The sequence below is a fragment of the Pristis pectinata genome, chromosome 17 (assembly GCF_009764475.1).
Source record: "Pristis pectinata isolate sPriPec2 chromosome 17, sPriPec2.1.pri, whole genome shotgun sequence".
Classification (NCBI taxonomy): domain Eukaryota; kingdom Metazoa; phylum Chordata; class Chondrichthyes; order Rhinopristiformes; family Pristidae; genus Pristis; species Pristis pectinata.
In genome coordinates, this window is record NC_067421.1 from 44,595,645 (window position 1) to 44,614,117 (window position 18,473).

Here is an 18,473-nt window from a genome sequence, read left to right on the forward strand (position 1 = left end):
AACCTCATATTTTCTGTATTGAACTTCATCTGCCACAGATTGGCCCACTTTCTGAACCTGTCTTTTCCTTCATAACTTCCTGTTCCCTACACAACCATCTTTCCTCCTCACTTGTGACATGTGACGACAGTTGTATAAACACTGTTCCTTCATTGACCTCGCTATTGAATATGTTGAGGTGAGGCCTGTCTGCAGACACCTGCCTCACCTTCCATCAAGAAGAGTACAAACCTTCAACCCACCCTCCTGTTGTCAGCCTTCTTCATGCTGAAGCCACAATCTGACCGTTTATTGTACTGTCGAGGAAGATTACATGAAGAAACTAGCGGCTAAAAATTAACTGGTTGTGACATATTGGGGTGATTCTCCTGGTCCCAGGAAGCAGGTATGTAAGGCCACTGAATGGAAGAATGTGTCCTGAGTGTCAATTCAAACATATTGCTTCATCTGTCCTCTCAGACTCTGGCACTGCTGGTCCACATAACTGATCTGCTGCCAACCTCACTAACCAGTCCAATGTTGTGGGTACAGCTCATGGGAATGTGTGGTGTCTGTAGGTTCCTTTGGCTGGGCTGCAAGTCCTGCTGATCTGACCAGGCAGAACGAATAGAATGTCAATAATTGAAGGCAGGCGTTCTCAGAGCTGAACAGAGGATCTGATGTGTACCACATGCTTCACTCAGTTCTTAAATTCCCTTGCACTTAAATACATGACACCACTTACCATTTAAAATGAAAGTAACTCCATACAACCAAATAGCTATTCATACGGTGAAATCACACAATTAACATTATGTACAGTTATATATGTGCAATGTTGTAAACGTGACCAATTATAAATTCACTCAGTCTCTTGTAGAATGATTGAGGAGGAGGCCATTTGGCACATCACGTCTACCAGAGCAGCTCACTCCTTCATTCCCTGTGGCCCTGAAAAATTTTCACACCATTTATTTATCCAATTATCTCCTGAAGGCCACAGAGGAATCTGCAGGCCATGTGTTCCAGATTCTGTTCACACACAGCATGCGGACTTTTCCACTTTTAAGCCAACTCGGCCATCTGATCCCGCACTAGGGAGCCCAGTGGTTCCTTGTCTACATCAGTACCGGCCTGTCATCATTTTGGCTGTTTTTTTCCCCCTATTAGTATAGTCTGACCTGCCGAGGACATCCCACAGCCCCGCCATTAGCAACACATAACAGGCAGAGAAGCATCATCTGGTCCTAACTCTAACCTCCACGACCACATTGTCATTTAATCCCACCCTACAGGGATATTCCCTTTGTTCTACCTATCCCCTCCGTACTCTCTCTGCTACCTTAAACTAACTTTTTTCTCTCTTTCCCAGTTCTGACGTGTCACTGACCTGAAACATTAACTGTTTCACCTTCCACAGATGCTGCCTGATCTGCTGAGTGGTTCTAGCATTTATTTTATTGTTTTTCTTCAGATTACCAGCACCTGCAGTTTTTATGATTTTCATCTGATACCTCCACCTCTTTAATGGTATCATGTTCTAAATTTCACCAGCTCTTCCTTAATTCTCCAACTACAATATTCCTGTCCTTGGTGTTTTCAGATCAGGAGTATTGATTTAAGACTTCACCTGTCCTCCAGCTCCACACACAGATTGCCCCTTTGGCCCCTAATGGGCCTGACTATTTCCCTGGTTGCTTTGTTTCCCTTAATGTATTTATAAAATGCTTTGGGATTTTCCATAATCTTGTCTGCGATGTTTTATCCCCTCTACCGCACCCCACCCCACAAAGCCCTTGCAATTTCTTTCTCAGCACCTCACTACACTTTGTGTTCTGTTTTCAGTTCTCCACACCCACCATATGTCTCTTTTCTCTTCATTCAGCCCTCAGTATCCCTTAACACCGAGTTCCTTGGACTTTTGTCTTTACTGTCTCCCTTATGGGAAGGCATCAGCCTTCAACTCTGTTTCATTTTTGAATGATTCCAAATTGTTGGATGTAGATTTAAATCGAAAAAATCTGCAAATGCTGGAAATCTGAAGTAAAAACAGAAAGTGCTAGAAATACTGAGCGGTGTAGCCTGACCTGCTGAGTATTTCCAATTTTCTGTTTTTAAGTCAGATGCTGACGTCCATGCAAGTAGCTGCACCAAGTCCACTTTTGCCAGGACCCATCTTATGTAATTGAAATCCCTCCAATTCAGCACCCTAACTCTCAGTCCATCCTTATCCTTATCCATAATTACCTATGTTGGAGTTATGTTGGAGAAAATTCCTGGGGACAGGATTTACTTCCATTTGGAAAAGCATGGAGTCAATAGGAACAATCAGCATGGTTTTGTGTGTGTGTGTGTGTGGGGGGGGGGGGGGGGGCGCTCCTGTCTCTCAAATTTGATTGTGTTATTTTGATGATGTGATGAAGATAATTGAAGAGGGTAGAGGAGTGGATGTTGTCTATGTGGACTTCAGTAAAGCATTTGACAAAGTCCCTCATGGTAGGCTGGTCCAGAAGATTAGGTCATAGTGAATTGGTAATTTGGATACACAACTGGCTTGGTCATAGAATATAGAGGGTAGTGATGGAGAGGTGTTTCTCTGACTGGAGGGCTGTTTGACAGAGTTGTTGATGTGAGGAAGGTTGTCAGAATTCAACAGGATATGGATCAGTTGGAAATTTGGGCAGAGAAATGGCAGATGGAGTTTAATCCGGGCAAGTGTGAGGTGTTGCACTTAGGGAGATCAAATGTAAGGGTAAAGTATACAGTAAATGGCAGGACCTTTTTTTTAAGATATCTTTATCAGTCACATGTACATTGAAACACAGTGAAATGCATCTTTGCGTAGAGTGTTCTTCAGTAAAGCATTTGACAAGGTCCCTCATGGTAGGCTGGTCCAGAGGACTAAATCACATGGGATCCACAGTGAATTGGTAATTTGGATACACAATTAGCTTGGTCATAGAAGACAGGGGGGTAGTGATAGGGCAGCCCGCAAGTGTCGCCACACTTATGGCACCAACATAGCATGCCCACAAACATTGGGACACAAGAGACTGCAGATCCTGGAATCCGGAGCAAAACATGGAGGAACAGGGAGCATCCATAGAGGGGAATGACAATTGACATTTCAGGTCAAGACACTTCATCTGGGCAAGAGACTGCAGATGCTGGAATCTGGAGCAAAAGAGGCCTTAAGAGCATTGATGTACAGAGGGTTCTTGGGGTGCAAGTCCATGTCTTCTTGCAAGTGGCAACACAAGTAGATAGGGTAGTAAAGAAGGCATACAGCATGCTTGCCTTCATCGGTCAGGGTGTTGATTATAAAAGTTGGGAAGTCACGTTGCAGCTGTATAAAATTTTGCTCAGACTACATTTGGGGTATTGTGTGCAGTTCTGGTCACTGTAGAAGGATGTGGAAGCTTTGGAGAGGGTGCAGCAGAGGTTCTGAAGAGGATATTGCCTAGATTAAAGAGTATTAGCTATAAGGAGAAGTTGTACAAACTTGGATTGTTTTCTCTGGAGCTTTGGAGGCTGAGGGGAGACCTGATAGAACTTCATAAAATTATGAGAGGCATGTATAGAGTAGATAACCGGTCTTTTTCCCAGGAAGGAAATGTCAAACACTAGAGGACATAGATTTAAGTTTAAAGGAGATTTATGTGGCAAGTTTTTTTTAAACACAGAAGGTGGTAAGTGCCTGGAATGCACTGGCATTTAAGAGGCATTTAGACAGGCAGGGAATGGAGGGAATACAGACTCGTGTGCAAGCAGATGTGTAGTTTTAATTGGCACTGTGGGCTGAGGGCCTGTTCCTGTGCTGTGCTACATTCTCTGCAATGCTCAGTTCACTGCCTCACTGGTAAGGCTCCTTGCAGTAAAATGGATACAATTTGGCCCTGCACTCTTCCCACAGGCCTTGTCATAACTGTGTTTGCTCCGCTGTATGGACTGACAACTTTCCTTCTATATTTGACTGTATCTCCCCTCAACTGTACAGCTACTCTGTGCCTCATCCCCCTCCCAAATTTGTTGAAATGATCTCCAACTAATATTTGCCTCTCCTAAATTACTAATGTGGTTTACCCAGGCATTATGTAAATTGAAGTCTCCCATAATTACTGTATTAGTCACATGCACCTCCAATTTCCTGATTTATACTCAACCCTACATTGCCCCCACTGTCTGGGGCCTGTACACTACTGCTTTCTGCCCTGACCGTTCCTCTCTACAGCCTTTATCTATTCTCGAATACTATGGTTACTCCACTTTCTTTTTTTTACCTTATCCCTTCCAAAAGTTAAGAATCCTGGCATATTTATGTCCCAACCTCAGTCACTTGCAATCATATCTTAAACTGTGACTGTGAATGGACTGCCACCCCTGCCCCTTACTGTATACTGTCCCTGTGGGACATCCTCATTTGCAGCCTCATGGTCCATGACTCTGATTGTTCACCTAATCTTCTGGAGACTAACCGCTTAATGGGTTTTCCCACTTCCTGTAAGAATGTTACTGAAATGAAAAGCTCCTTTGTCTAACATGGTGATGGTGTTTAACATGTTTCACTTCCCTGCAGAACACTCTACGAACACCTGTGTATACTACATCAATGCGACGGAATGCGATGGGTGTTGGGCTGGTTTTTGAAGCCGATCTCTTCACCACTAGGCACATCTCACACTGGGTGCTGCAAGGCGTCTGCCTCACCCTGAACTCGGACTGAGCTCACTGGTGTGTAGTACGCCAGCAGTTCCTCTACTCCCAGATCAACAACAACCAATGATGGATGCCTTTTCATACTACATTGTGGTAACTTTTTTATTTCTAACAGTGGGGCAGATTTGCTGTTCAACTCAAAGATAATGACCTCAATAGCAATAAACTCTCTTCAAATAAATCTAAGGATTGAGGAGTTGGAAGAGAGTGTGTGCAGTACACCAGGAACAGAGAACCTGAGAGCCTTTGAACTCTCCTTGCCCAGAGTTCTGTTGACAGAATCTGGTTTGTATTTCTGATGGAAGAAATTTTTTCTGTAAATGAGCAAGAAAGTTGTTCTTTGCACCATTCTTCCTCTGTTGAGTATATTCTTTGGAGGATTTGGGTTTACAACTCATCAATATACATATATTTAACTGTCAGAAGCAAAGTTGTATGGAAAAGCTTTTAAGCACTCTACCAAGACACTAAATCACACTAGCATTGTGCTTCATGTATTTAGTGGCCCAGCTACTGTGGCTTTAATGACGTAAAACTACTGGGAAATGATTCCCTACCCCTCCATTTCCTGTGCTGTTGACATCAATGAGTCTCACTGGAGCACAAAGGGGCGGAATGATAACTTCTGGCATCTATCATGTGCACCGGTTGTAAAATACTAGACAAATATTTTGCTTTATTGCAAGCAATTTGAGTTTTAAATGGGGACTCAGGAAAAGTACTGTTGGCAAACACTGAATTCAAATAACATTTGTAATTTGCTAACATTTCAAAATATAATGGATTTTAAAATGTGAAATTCTTACAAAAATAAAGTTTTACTTCTGCTTTCTTAACCAAATGTGTACCTACTAATCTTAGTTTGAGTTTTGTAAATTAGTTTTTCCCTTCGTGGTTTGCTGCCTGAGGATTCTTCATTGTGCTTGGCTGCTTGGCAAGCTGGATAACATCTCAGCTGTTGGATGCCAGATGGACGACACTGTGGGGCAGAGAGGTGAAGGGTCAATAAAATTTGGTGAAAATTTAGGATGTGAGCAGTAGAATTTTGGAAGAGCTCAAAATCCTGAAAATCTGAAATAACAATGTTGGAAATCCCCAGCAGGTCAGGCAGCGTCTGTAGAGACACAAACACTTCATGTTAATGATTTTTCTTCAAAATAAATGTTTTGGGCTGTTCTTGTTCACAATCATTTCACCTTACCCTGCTAACTTGGTGCAAACATCCCCGTTCAATATTGTTTCTTCAAACTGTAAATCTAGACCTAAATAGTAGATGCAGACCCATCACACTCCCCCACTCTTTACATGGTTCCATCCCCCTTTGCCCCATCAGCTACTGAAGTCTCACACATGTAACCTCAAGGAATGACTTTCAGAAACCAAATAATCAGATCATCAATAATCATTTAATTGGATTACAAAATCAAACTTTGTATAAATGTAATGACCTGAATAAGTCTATGAAGATTTGTTCCAGTATGGTCACGACACATATTACATACAGACAGGCAATGGTTTACATGCTGCCAGCTGGGCTTTGTCAAGAGATGCACAACACACAGATGTCACGGACAGAATATATTAGACATTCATCTAATCAGGGCCTTCAACCATTAATAGTTTATAGAACAAGAGTTTAATTTATAGCTGCAAATTGTGTGTGTTTGTTAGTAGTTTATCCAAGGTTCCTTCTCTTTCAGTGATTATATCTGCTTAGTGCAACAGCAGGTGTGGCTGTTTTCCTCAAACCACTAGTGCAATTAGGTTATTGGTAGAAGCAAGCAGCAGATTATACATTGGGCCAACAATTAACTACGAAAAATTGGACAAAAAAATTAAATTCAGGAGTCGTGATGGGTTTGCTTTCTGGTAAACTGTCAGAGTTTGGCATTTGTATTTCCTCTGTCATTAAAAACAAAATTTTAAAATGTTGCTGCGTGAAGTTTTGTCTATATTTGTGCACAGCTATAAAAGCAACTAAGCCAAGTAAAGCAGTCCTTTTACACAGTTCTGTCTGTTCCCGAGTGCTTCCTAACCACCTTCCCATCATTAACCTGGTCCACTGCCAACATTTCCACTGCAGCCTGAGCCTGAGAGCTTGCAATGTGTGGGATTCGATGGGCCACACCGATGTGATGGGGCTTGTGCTGCTTGTCTCTGGCTGGGCTCTGCTGCTCCACAGAGCCACGCTCGGAAGAAATGGGTGGAATCGGTAAAGGTTTCTCCTTCATCAAATGCACATCGGACTCCCCCCGTCCTTGGAGGAAGGGTGTCGGGTCTGGCATGGCATCCAAAGGCTCAGATCGTAGAACAAGCTTTCTCCCATCAGTCCCAAGTCTGTAAACCTCTGCAAACTCACTGTTCAATGGAGTTGAAAGACTCTTCTTCATTCTGCGCCGTGGGGTTTCTGGCATCTTGTCCTTGGGTGGTGATGGTTTATAGTTGCTGGTAGCAGAGCCAACATTGGATGAAGTGTCTGTGGCTCCACTGCCCGAGGCAATCAGCTTCTTCTTGGTGGCATGCAGCTGAGAGGTGAGGTAGGCAATGGTGCTGGCCCTCTGCTCCAGCTCACTGGACAACATGCTGAGTTTGTGACTCTTCAGCTTCAGCTCCTCCAGGTACTTCTTCTCTCGTTCCTTCATCGTGTTCTCCAGCACCAGGATAACTGCATTCTTCTTCTCCAAGTCTTTCATTAATTCATTGTTTTCATCTTCCTTTGCTTTTAGCTGGGATTCCAGCTCTTCATATTTTTTCCTTAATTCCTCACTTCTTGAATCACCATTCCCTTCAAAGAAACCACAAAAACCATCAGAGGAAAATCTATTCTCACTGGCTAAGCGATCTGATACAGTAGAGAGAAGGAAACTGATTTTTCAGAATATGGAAGATACAGAAGAGGGGAATTAATTCAAGGACAACTAAAAACAAAAATTGCTGGAGATACTCACAGACCAGTAATTAAGGACAAATTAGGGCAAGGACAATTTCATTAACAGTAGGGAGGACTGGCAAAGGTAAATGGGGGGCAGCTACTTGTAGATACGTCTTCACAGCAAACACAGTCGGAAGCATTCAAAGGAGAAATAACAAAAGTTCAGGGCCAACTTATTCCTGCAAGGGTAAAAGCCGGGGTAATAAGTACAGGGAACCTTGGCTGTTGAGTGATATTGAGGGCTGGATAAAGAGAAAAAAGGAAGCATACAATGGTTACAGGGAACTAATGATGAGGGAGGCCTGTCAAGATGTTAAAACATGTAGGAGGTGCTTATAAAGGAAATTAGGAAGGTAAAGAGGTGTCATGAGAAATCACTGGTGGACACATCTGAACGCATTTCATAAGCATCTTAAGGGAAAAGAATAACCAGGGAAAGAGTAGGGCCCATCAGGGGTGATCTGTGTGTGGATTCAGAAGGTGTAGGTGAGATGCTAAATGAATACCTTTCATCGGTGCTCACAACAGAAACAGACTTTGTAGTTGGAGAATTCATTGAAGGGGTAGGTGACCCATTAGTGCAGCTCTCCCATTCCACTTGGCCCTTCAATGAATTGGCAGGCTTAAAAGTGGATAACTCCCCAGGACTGGATGGGATTAATCTCAGACTGCTGCAGGAGGCAGGGGAAGAGATTGCGGGGGCTCTGGCTGAGAATTTTGTATCTTTGCTGAAGTACCAGATGATTGGATGACAGCAAATGTGGTCCCCCTTTTCAAAAAGGTCAGCAGGGAAAACTATAGACCTGTGAGCCTAACATCAGCGTAGGGAAGATACTGGAAATAAGTTCTGAGGGAAAGGATTAATGATCACTTGGAAGTTTGTGGACGACACGAAGCCTGGTGGAGTTACTGTTAGTGTGGAAGGTAGTCTTGGGCTGCAGAGGGAGGTCCATGTTTTGGCGAAATGGGCCAAAACAAAAACAGCAGATGGAGTTGAGAACATAGAAACCCTACAGCACAATCCAGGCCCTTGGGCCCACAGAGCTGTGCCGAACATGTCCCTACCTTAGAAATTACCAGGCTTACCCATAGCCCTCTATTTTTCTAAGCTCCATGTACCTATCCAAAAGTTTCTTAAAGGACCCTATCGTATCCACCTCCACCACCATTGCCGGCAGCCCTCAGCACTCTGAGTAAAAAAAAACTTACCCCTGACATCTCCTCTATACCAACTCCCCAGCACCTTAAACCTATGTCCTCTTGTGGCAACCACTTCAGCCCTGGGAAAAAGCCTCTGAACTATCCACATGATCAATGCCTCTCGTTATCTTATACACCTCTATCAGGACCCCCTCATCCTCCGTCGCTCCAAGGAGAAAAGGCCGAGTTCTCTCAACCAGTTTTCATAAGGCATGCTCTGCATTCCAGACAAATGTGAGGTGATGTGTTTTGGAAGTACTAATGAGGCTAGGACATACACCATGAACTGTAGGGTCTTAGGGAGTACTGAGGAATAGAGGGACCTCAGAGTACCAGTCCATAGATCTTCTGATCACCAAGGTACAGGAAGGATGTGATAGTGGTGGAGAGGGTACAGAGGAGACTCACCTCAATGTTGCCTGGGATGGAGTATTTCAGTTATGGGGAGAGACAGGGTCTGTTCTCCCTCGAGTGGAGGGGGTTAAGAGGGGACATGATTGAGGTACATAAAATTATGAGGGGTATAGATAGGGTAGACTGCAGGAAACATTGCCCTGTATCAGAAGTAGATAAACTAGAGGACATAGGTTTGGGATAAGGGGGAAGTGATTTACAGGAGATCTGAGGGTGACCTTCTTCACCCAGAGAGTGGTGAGTACTTGGAATGCACTGCCTGAGACAGTGGTTGAAGCTGGATCGCTGACAGTATTTAGGAAGTGTCTAGATGAGCACTTGAATCACTTAGGCAAGGAAAGGCATGGACGAGGTGCTGGGAGATGGGGTTAATACAAAGGGTGCCTACTGGTTGGTGGAGGTAAGTTGGGCTGAATAGTCTCTTTCCATGCTGTACAATTCTATGATTCCACAATACTCAGCTTGGACTTTCAGCCAATTGTTTTCAGTAAAGAGACACATTTAGCTGCATTGATCCATTCTCTAGTTCTGGGCCGCATTAACAATTTGCATTTTGACAGCACTTTTGTTGTAGAAGGAGATGTGAACAGAAGGACAGGCGGCCGGCCCAAAGGCTGCTCTGCCTCAATCATGGCTGACCAAGTCCTGGCCTCAACACCACTGCCTCACTCTCTCCCCATCCATGGGACTCTGTCCAAGTGTCTGTCAGACACAGCCTCGATTCTGTTCAGTGAATCTGCCTGGAATTCCAAACAATCATGACCATTAGAGAAGAAATTCCTCATCTTGTCGTAAATAAGCAGCTACTTATTCTGAGACTAGTTCTCGAATTCCACCAGGGAAAACATCCCTTCAACATCCACCCTGTCAATCTGCTTAGACTCTTACACATCAGCTCTTCCAGTGAGTACAGGCATAACCTGCTCAACCTTTCTTTGTACGTCAACCCTGTCATACAAGAATTGAACTTTCTCTGCACTGCCTTCGATGCAAGTATATCCTTCCTCAAATATGGAAATAAAACAAGTGGCAAACAGGACACTAATACAGAAGAATATTATACGGCCCAATTTAAAGACACTTACAGCTAACAGCACTCTGCACAAGTAGTTGTAAACAGGCATGAGCTCATAGCTTTATGGAAACATGGCTGCAAGATGACCAAAGCTGGGAATTAAAAATTCCAGGATGTCTGACATTTAGAAAGGACAGGCAAAAAGGAAAAGGAAATGGGGTGGATCTGTTAATAAGGGATGACTTTGGCACAGTAGTTAGTTGTTGACAGTGGAGATGGTTATCAGGATTTACAGAGGGATCTTGATCAGCTCAGTAAGTGGGCCGAGGAATGGCAAATGGAGTTTAATTCAGATAAGTACGAGGTGTTGTATTTGGGAAGACAAATGAGGGTAGGCCTTTCACGGTGAATAGCAGGGCCCTGGGGAGTGTTGTAGAACAGAGGGACCTCAGAGTACAAGTACATAGTTCCCTGAAAGTGGAGTCACAGGTAGACAGTGGTGAAGACGGCTTTTGGCACTCTGGCCTTCATCAGTCAGAGCACTGAGAATAGAAGTTGGGATGTTATGTTGTACAAGATGTTGGTGAGGCCACACTTGGAGTATTGTGTTCAGTTTTGGTCACCCTGCTTTAGGAAAGATGCCATTAAGCTGGAAAGAGTGCAGAGGAGATTTGTGAAGATGTTGCTGGAACTTGAGGGACTAAGATATAAAGAGAGGTTAAGCAGGTTGGGACATTTTTTTCACTGGAGCGTAGAAGAATGAAGGGTGATCTTACAGAGGTGTATAAAATTATGAGGGGCATTAATAGTGTCAATGTGCACAGTCTTTTTCCCAGGGTTGGGAAATCAAGAACTAAAGGGAATAGGTTTAAGGTGAGAGGGGAGAGATTTAATAGGAACCTGAGGGACAACTTTTTCACCCAGAAGGTGGTCAGTATATGGAACAAGCTGCCATAGGAAGTGGTTGAGGCAGGTACATTAACAACACTTCAAAGGTACTTGGGACAGGTACATGGATAAGAAAGGTTTAGAGGGCCAAACACGGGCAAAATGTAACTGGCTTATATTGGAATCTTGGTCAGCATGGACCAGTTGGGCTGAAGGGCCTGTTTCCATGCTTTATGACTGAATCCATGTAGTCAGCACTGCTCCAGTGACCCAGGTTCAATCCTGATCTCAGGTGTGTCTGTGTCAAGTTGCACGTTCTCCCAGTGACCAATGGGTTTTCAGTTTCCTCCCACATCCTAATGATGTGGGCTGGTTATGAGCTTAATTGGCCACTGTAAATCACCCCCAGTGTAGGTGAGTTGGAGAATCGTGAGGTATTGATAGGTTCGGGAGAGAAGTTATAGGAAAGTAAGATGTGAAACGGAATTGATCTTATAGCTGGCCCTGACTCAATGGTCCAAATCCCTTCAGTGTCACAAGACTATCGCCGAAACAGGTCTACAGCAGATGCCATCTCCCTGGCCCTACACTCAGCTCTGGAGCATCTGGACAGTAAAGACACCTACGTTAGACTATGGTTCATTGACTACAGCTCTGCCTTCAATACAATAATACCAAGCAAGCTTGTCACCAAACTCAGAGACCTAGGACTCAACACCTCCCTCTGTAACTGGATCCTTGGCTTTCTAACGAACAGACCGCAATCAGTGAGGATAGGCTGCAATACCTCCAGCACGATTATTCCCAACACTGGTGCCCCACAAGGCTACGTCCTCAGCCCTCTACTCTACTCCCTATAAACTCATGACTGTGTGGCCAGATTCTGCTCTAACTCCATCTACAAATTTGCAGATGATACCACTGTTGTAGGCCATATCTCAAACAGCGATGAGTCGGAGTACAGGAATGAGATAGAGAGCTTAGTGGAATGGTGTCATGACAACAACCTTGCCCTCAATGTCAACAAAACAAAAGAGCTGGTCATTGACTTCAGGAAAGGGGGCAGTGTACATGCACCTGTCTACATCAATGGTGCTGAGGTCGAGAGGGTTGACAGCTTCAATTTCCTGGGAGTAAACATTACCAACAGCCTGTCCTGATCAAATCATGTAGTTGGCATGGCCAAGAAAGCTCACCAGCACCTCTACTTCCTCAGGAGGCTAAAGAAATTCGGTTTGTCCCCTTTGTCTCTCTCCAACTTTTACCGATGCACAATAGAAAGCATCCTATCTGGATGTATCACGGCTTGCTATGGCAATTGTTCTGCTCAGGACCGCAAGAAACTGCAGGGAGTGGTGGACACAGCCCAGTGCATCACGGACACCAGCCTCCCCTCCTTGGACTCTCTTTACCTCCCGTTGTCTCGGTGAAGCAGCCAGCATAATCAAAGATGCCACCCACCCAGAGCATTCTCTCTTCTCTTCCATTGGGTAGAAGATACAGGAGCCTGAGGGCACGTACCACCAGACTTAAGGACAGCTTCTACCCCACTGTGATAAGACTATTGAATGGTTCCCTTATACAATGAGATGGACCCTGACCTCACGATCTACCTTGTTGTGACCTTGCACCTTGTTGCACTGCACTTTCTCTGTAGCTGTGACACGTTACTCTGTACTGTTATTGCTTTACCTGTACTACCTCAATGCACTCTGTACTAACTCAAAGTAACTGCACTGTGTAATGAATTGACCTGTACGATCAGTTTGCAAGACAAGTTTTTCGCTGTACTTCAGTACAAGTGACAATAATGAACGAATACCAAGACTCTGGAATGAGGAACTTTGCTCAGTAGATCATGGGACAGAGTTGGAATTGGTTTGGCTGGAATTGAGAAGCACCAGGACAGGAAAAATTAGTGGGTTGTTTATAGACCTATGAATAATGGTTGTGACATGGGACGTGCTATAAATTAAGATGCTGGAGGAGCATGTCAGTTATTATGGTGATTTTACTCTACATACAGACTGGACGAGACAAATTGGTACTAACCACCCACACCTCAAGGACTGCAGCGGTTCAAGAAGGCAGCTCACCACCACCTTCTCAAGGGCAATTAAATGCTGGGTCAGCCGGTGAAGCCCACATCCCTTGAATGAATAAAGAGAAACAAAGGGATGTGGGCTTCACCGGCTGAGGTGAATTCCTAGAGTTCAATATGTTGAAGGACTGGTCTAGGAATTAGCTTTCTTTTTTAAAATCTAGTGCAGTGAAACAAGAAAGGACTAATTATCAATTGCATTCTAAAGGGGCCCCTAAGAAAGAGTGACCATAATATGGTTGAATTTAACATATTTTCAAGCGATGTAGTTCAATCTGACATCAGATATTTAAATCTAAACAAAGATTATGAAGATACGAGGAGCAGGTCAGCTGTGGTAGATTGGGACAGTATGTTAAAACAGCATTGGACAGGTCATGGCCAGCGTTTTAAGAAACAACACGTCATTTGCAATATACATTCTTTTAAGCAACATGACACAGTGGTCTGACCATGGATTTCAGGAGAAATGTCTCTCCCCAGGAAGGCTGGAAATCTGTTTCTCTTCCTACAAAAATGGTCTGACCTGCTGAATATTTTCAGCATTTGCTGTTTTTGTTTAAGGCTCATTAAGGAGTACTTCCAAAATTGAGATGGATATATTTTTGGGTACTGAGGTATCAAGGGATATGGGCACGGGGAGGAAAATGGCCTGAGGTATATCAATGGGCCTGGTGGGAGGATGTTTTTCTGACTGGAAGTCTATGACTAATGGTGTCCCACAGCGATCGATGCTAAGACCCTCGTTTGTAATATAGATCACCACAGCACAGAAACAGGCCCTTCGGCCCATCTAGTCCATGACAACCTGATCTTCTGCCTAGTCCCATCCACCTGCACCAGGACCATATTCCTCCAAACCCTTCCCATCCATGTAACTATCCAAACCTCTCTTAAATGTTACAATTGAACCCACATCCACCACTTCCACTGGCAGCTTGTTCCACACTCGCAACACCCTCTGAGTGAAGAAGTTTCCCCTCTGATTCCCCTTATACCATAGAACCATACAGCACAAAACAGGCCCTTCGGCCCACCATGTTGTGCCGTCCATCAGACCACCCTCACACTACCTAACCCCTTCCTCCCGTATATCCCTCTATCTCACGTTCCTCCATATGCCTATCCAACAAACTCTTGAACCTGTTCAATGTATCTGCCTCCACCACCACCCCAGGCAGTGCATTCCATGCACCAACCACTCTTTGGGTGAAAAACCTCCCTCTGACATCTCCCCTGAAGCTCCCACCCATAACCTTAAAGCCATGACCTCTTGTCTTGAGCATTGGTGCCCTGGGAAGGAGGCGCTGACTGTCTACTCTATCTATTCCTCTCAATATTTTATATACCTCTATCATGTCTCCTCTCATCCTCCTCCTTTCCAGTGAATAAAACCCTAGCACCTTAAGCCTCTCCTCATATTCAATACTCTCCAATCCAGGCAGCATCCTGGTAAATCTCCTCTGCACCCTTTCCAATGCCTCCACACCCTTCCTATAATGAGGCGACCAGAACTGAACACAGTACTCTAAGTGTGGCCTAACTAGAGTTTTGTAAAGCTGCATCATAACCTCGCGGCTCTTAAACTCAATCCCGCGACTTATGAAAGCCAACATCCCATTGGCCTTCTTAACTGCTCTTTCCACCTGTGAGGCAACTTTCAATGAACTGTGAATATGAACCCCCAGATCCCTCTGCTCCTCCACACTGCCAAGTACCTTGCCATTTACCCAGTACTCTGCCCCGGAGTTTGTCCTTCCAAAGTGTACCACCTCACATTTCTCCGGATTGAACTCCATCTGCCACTTGTCAGCCCAGCTCTGCATCCTATCAATATCCCTCTGTAAGCTCCGACAGCCCTCCACACTATCCACAACACCGCCTATCTTAGTGTCGTCTGCAAACTTACTAATCCAGCCCTCCACCCCCTCATCTAAGTCATCTATAAATATCACAAAAAGTAGAGGTCCCAGAACTGATCCCTGTGGGACACCACTAGTCACTGCCTTCCAATCCGAGGGCACTCCTTCCACCACAACCCTCTGCTTTCTACATGCAAGCCAATTCCTAATCCACACAGCCAAGCTTCCTTGGATCCCTTGGCCTCTGACCTTCTGAAGAAGCCTATCATGAGGAACCTTATCAAATGCCATACTAAAATCCATGTAAACCACATCCACCGCACTGCTCTCATCAATCTTCCTGGTCACCTCCTCAAAGAACTCTATCAGGCTTGTGAGGCAAGATCTTCCCTTGACAAAGCCATGCTGCCTGTCCCTAATCAGTCCATGATTCTCAAGGTGTTCATAAATCCTATCCCTTAGAATCCTTTCTAACAGCTTACCCACCACAGATGTGAGACTCACCGGTCTATAATTCCCTGGCCTATCCCTATTACCTTTTTTGAACAAGGGGACCACATTCGCAACCCTCCAATCCTCCGGCACCACCCCTGTAGACAACGAGGACTCAAAGATCCTTACCAGCGGTTCAGCAATCTCCTCCCTAGCCTCTCGAAGCAGCCTGGGGAAAATCCCGTCAGGCCCCGGAGATTTATCTGTCTTAATATTATTTAACAACTTCAACACATCCTCTCTCTTGATATCAACAACCTCAAGAACATTACCCCTACCAGCACTCCCTTCCGCATCATCAAGACCCCTCTCCCTGGTGAATACCGAAGAGAAGTACTCATTCAGAACTTCTCCCACTTCCGCCGCCTCCAGGCAAATTCTCCCACCTTTGTCCTTAATCGGACCTACCTTCACCCTAGCCATTCTCCTACCCTTCACGTACTTGAAAAAGGCCTTGGGATTTTCCTTAACCCTACTAGCCAAAGCCTTTTCATGTCCCCTTCTAGCTCTCCTCAGCCCTTTCTTAAGTTCCTTCCTCGCTACCCTATATTCCTCACGGGCCCTGTCTGAACCTTGCTGCTTATACCTCACGTATGCTACCTTCTTCTCCCTAACAAGTCGTTCCACCTCTCTCGTCACCCACGGTTCCTTCACCCTGCCATTCCTTCTCTGCCTCACCGGGACATATTTATCCCTAACATCCTGCATAAGATCCCTGAATATCGACCACATCTCCATGGTACATTTTCCTTCAAAAAGGACATCCCAATTTACACTCCCAAGTTCTCTCCTTATAGGCTCGTAGTTAGCCCTTCCCCAATTGAAAAACCTCTTGTCCTCTCTGCACCTGTCCCTGTCCATGACAATTTTAAAGGTTATGGAGCAATGGTCACTGTCCCCCAAATGCTCACCCACCAATAGATCCTTCACCTGTCCCGGTTCATTTCCTAAAACTAGATCTAACATGGCATTCCCTCTAGTCGGCCTGTCAACATACTGCGTCAGGAATCCCTCCTGGACACACTTAACAAATTCCGTCCCATCTAAACCTTTGGCACTAAGCAGGTTCCAGTCTATATTTGGGAAGTTGAAGTCTCCCATTATAACAACCCTGTTATTTCTGCTTCCCTCCAAACACTGCCTGCCAATCTGCTCCTCTATATCTCTGCTGCTACCGGGGGGCCTATAGAATACTCCTAGTAGAGTAACTGCTCCTTTCTTGTTCCTTAATTCCACCCATTCGGACTCTAGAGATGATCCTTCTACAACATCCATCTTTTCCACAGCCGTAACAGTGTCCCTGACCAGTATCGCCACCCCTCCACCTCTTCTCCCCCCTTCCCTATCCCTCTTAAAACACCGAAAACCAGGAATATTCAATATCCACTCCTCTTCTGACGTCAGCCACGTCTCAGTAATAGCCACGATATCATAGTCCCCCATACTTATCCAAGCCCTCAGTTCATCCCCCTTATTCCTGACACTTCTTGCATTTAAGTAAACACACTTCAGTCCATCTACCTTACTACTTTTACAGCCTGTATTCTGCTTCTCCTTCCCCAAAGCCTCTCTAACTGTTTGATCTAACTTTTCCCCATTCCCTTCTTCCTCTGACCTACTCCTCCGGTTCCCTTCCCCCTCACAAACTAGTTTAAACCCTCCTGTACCACCCTAGCAAATCTCGCCGCAAGGATATTGGCCCCCTTCTGGTTCAGGTGTAACCCGTCCTCTCTATACAGGTCCCACCTTCCCGAGAAGAGATCCCAGTGATCCAGAAATCTAAAACCCTCCCTCCTGCACCAGCTTCTCAGCCACGCATTTATCTGCCACCATTTCACCTTTCACCCTAAACCTATGACCTCTAGTTCTAGTCTCACCCAATCTGTGGGGGAAAAGCCTGCATGCATTCACCCTATCTATACCCCTCATAATTTTGTATACCTCTATAAGATCTCCCCTCATTCTCCTGCGCTACAGGGAATAAAATCCTAACCTATTCAACTTTTCCCTGTAACTCAGGTCCTCAAGTTCCAAAAGCATCCTTGTAAATTTTCTCTGCACTATTTCAAGCTCATTGATATGTTTCCTGTAGGTAGGTCACCAGAACTGCACACAAATTTGGCCTCACCAACGTCTTGTACAACTTCAACGTAACATCTCAACTCCTGTACTCAATGGAGACACAAAAAAATTCTGCAGATGCTGGAATCTAGAGCAATACACAAAAAGTGCTGGAGGAACTCAGCAAGTGACACAGCATTCATGGAGGGAAAAAAATGTACTCAGTGCCCTAATTTATGAAGGCCAAAGTGCCAAAAGCTCTCTTTATAACCCCATCTACCTATGATGCCACTTTCAAGGAATTATGCATCTGTATTCCCAGGTCCCTTTGTTCTACCGCACACCTCAGAGCCCTACCATTCACTGTGTAAGTCTTACCCTGGTTTGTCCTCCCAAAGTGCATCACCTCACACTTGTCTGCATTAAATTCCATCTGCCATTCTTCTGCCCATTTTCCCAGCTGGTCCAGATCACTTTGCAAACTTTGATAGCCTTCCTCGCTGCCCACTGCACCCCTAATCTTGGTGTCATCTGCAAATTTGCTGATCCAGTTTACAACATTATCATTTAAATCATTAATATCGATAAACAACCACGAACCCAGCACCAATCCCTGTAGCACACCACTAGACACAGGTCTCCAGTCAGAGACGATCATCTACTACTACTCTCTGGCTTCTCCCGCTAAGCCAATGTTGAATCTGATTGGCTACTTCATCCTGAACGCCAAGCGACTTAATCTTCTGGACCAGCTTCCCATGCGGGACTTTGTCAAAGGCCTTGCTACAGTCCTTAGAGACAATGTCCACCACC

At 44.8% G+C, this 18,473-nt stretch overlaps 2 protein-coding genes across 9 annotated transcripts in view; one reads left to right on the forward strand and one right to left on the reverse strand.

Annotated features, from left to right (window-relative positions):
• Positions 1 to 4,731, forward strand: part of dnah10 (dynein axonemal heavy chain 10) — a 285,578-nt gene extending 280,847 nt beyond the window's left edge. Inside the window, exon 79 of the mRNA XM_052032383.1 lies at positions 4,556 to 4,731. Within this exon, the coding sequence (XP_051888343.1) occupies positions 4,556 to 4,702 (147 nt within the window). The 3' untranslated portion in view covers positions 4,703 to 4,731. The remainder of the gene's footprint in view (positions 1 to 4,555) is intronic.
• Positions 4,732 to 5,534: 803 nt separating this feature from the next.
• The window catches only part of ccdc92 (coiled-coil domain containing 92), a 51,212-nt gene continuing 38,273 nt past the window's right edge, over positions 5,535 to 18,473 (reverse strand). For all 8 annotated transcript variants that reach the window (XM_052032386.1, XM_052032385.1, XM_052032387.1 and 5 more), the window contains one exon: positions 5,535 to 7,480. In XM_052032386.1, the coding sequence (XP_051888346.1) occupies positions 6,696 to 7,480 (785 nt within the window). In that variant the 3' untranslated portion in view covers positions 5,535 to 6,695. The remainder of the gene's footprint in view (positions 7,481 to 18,473) is intronic.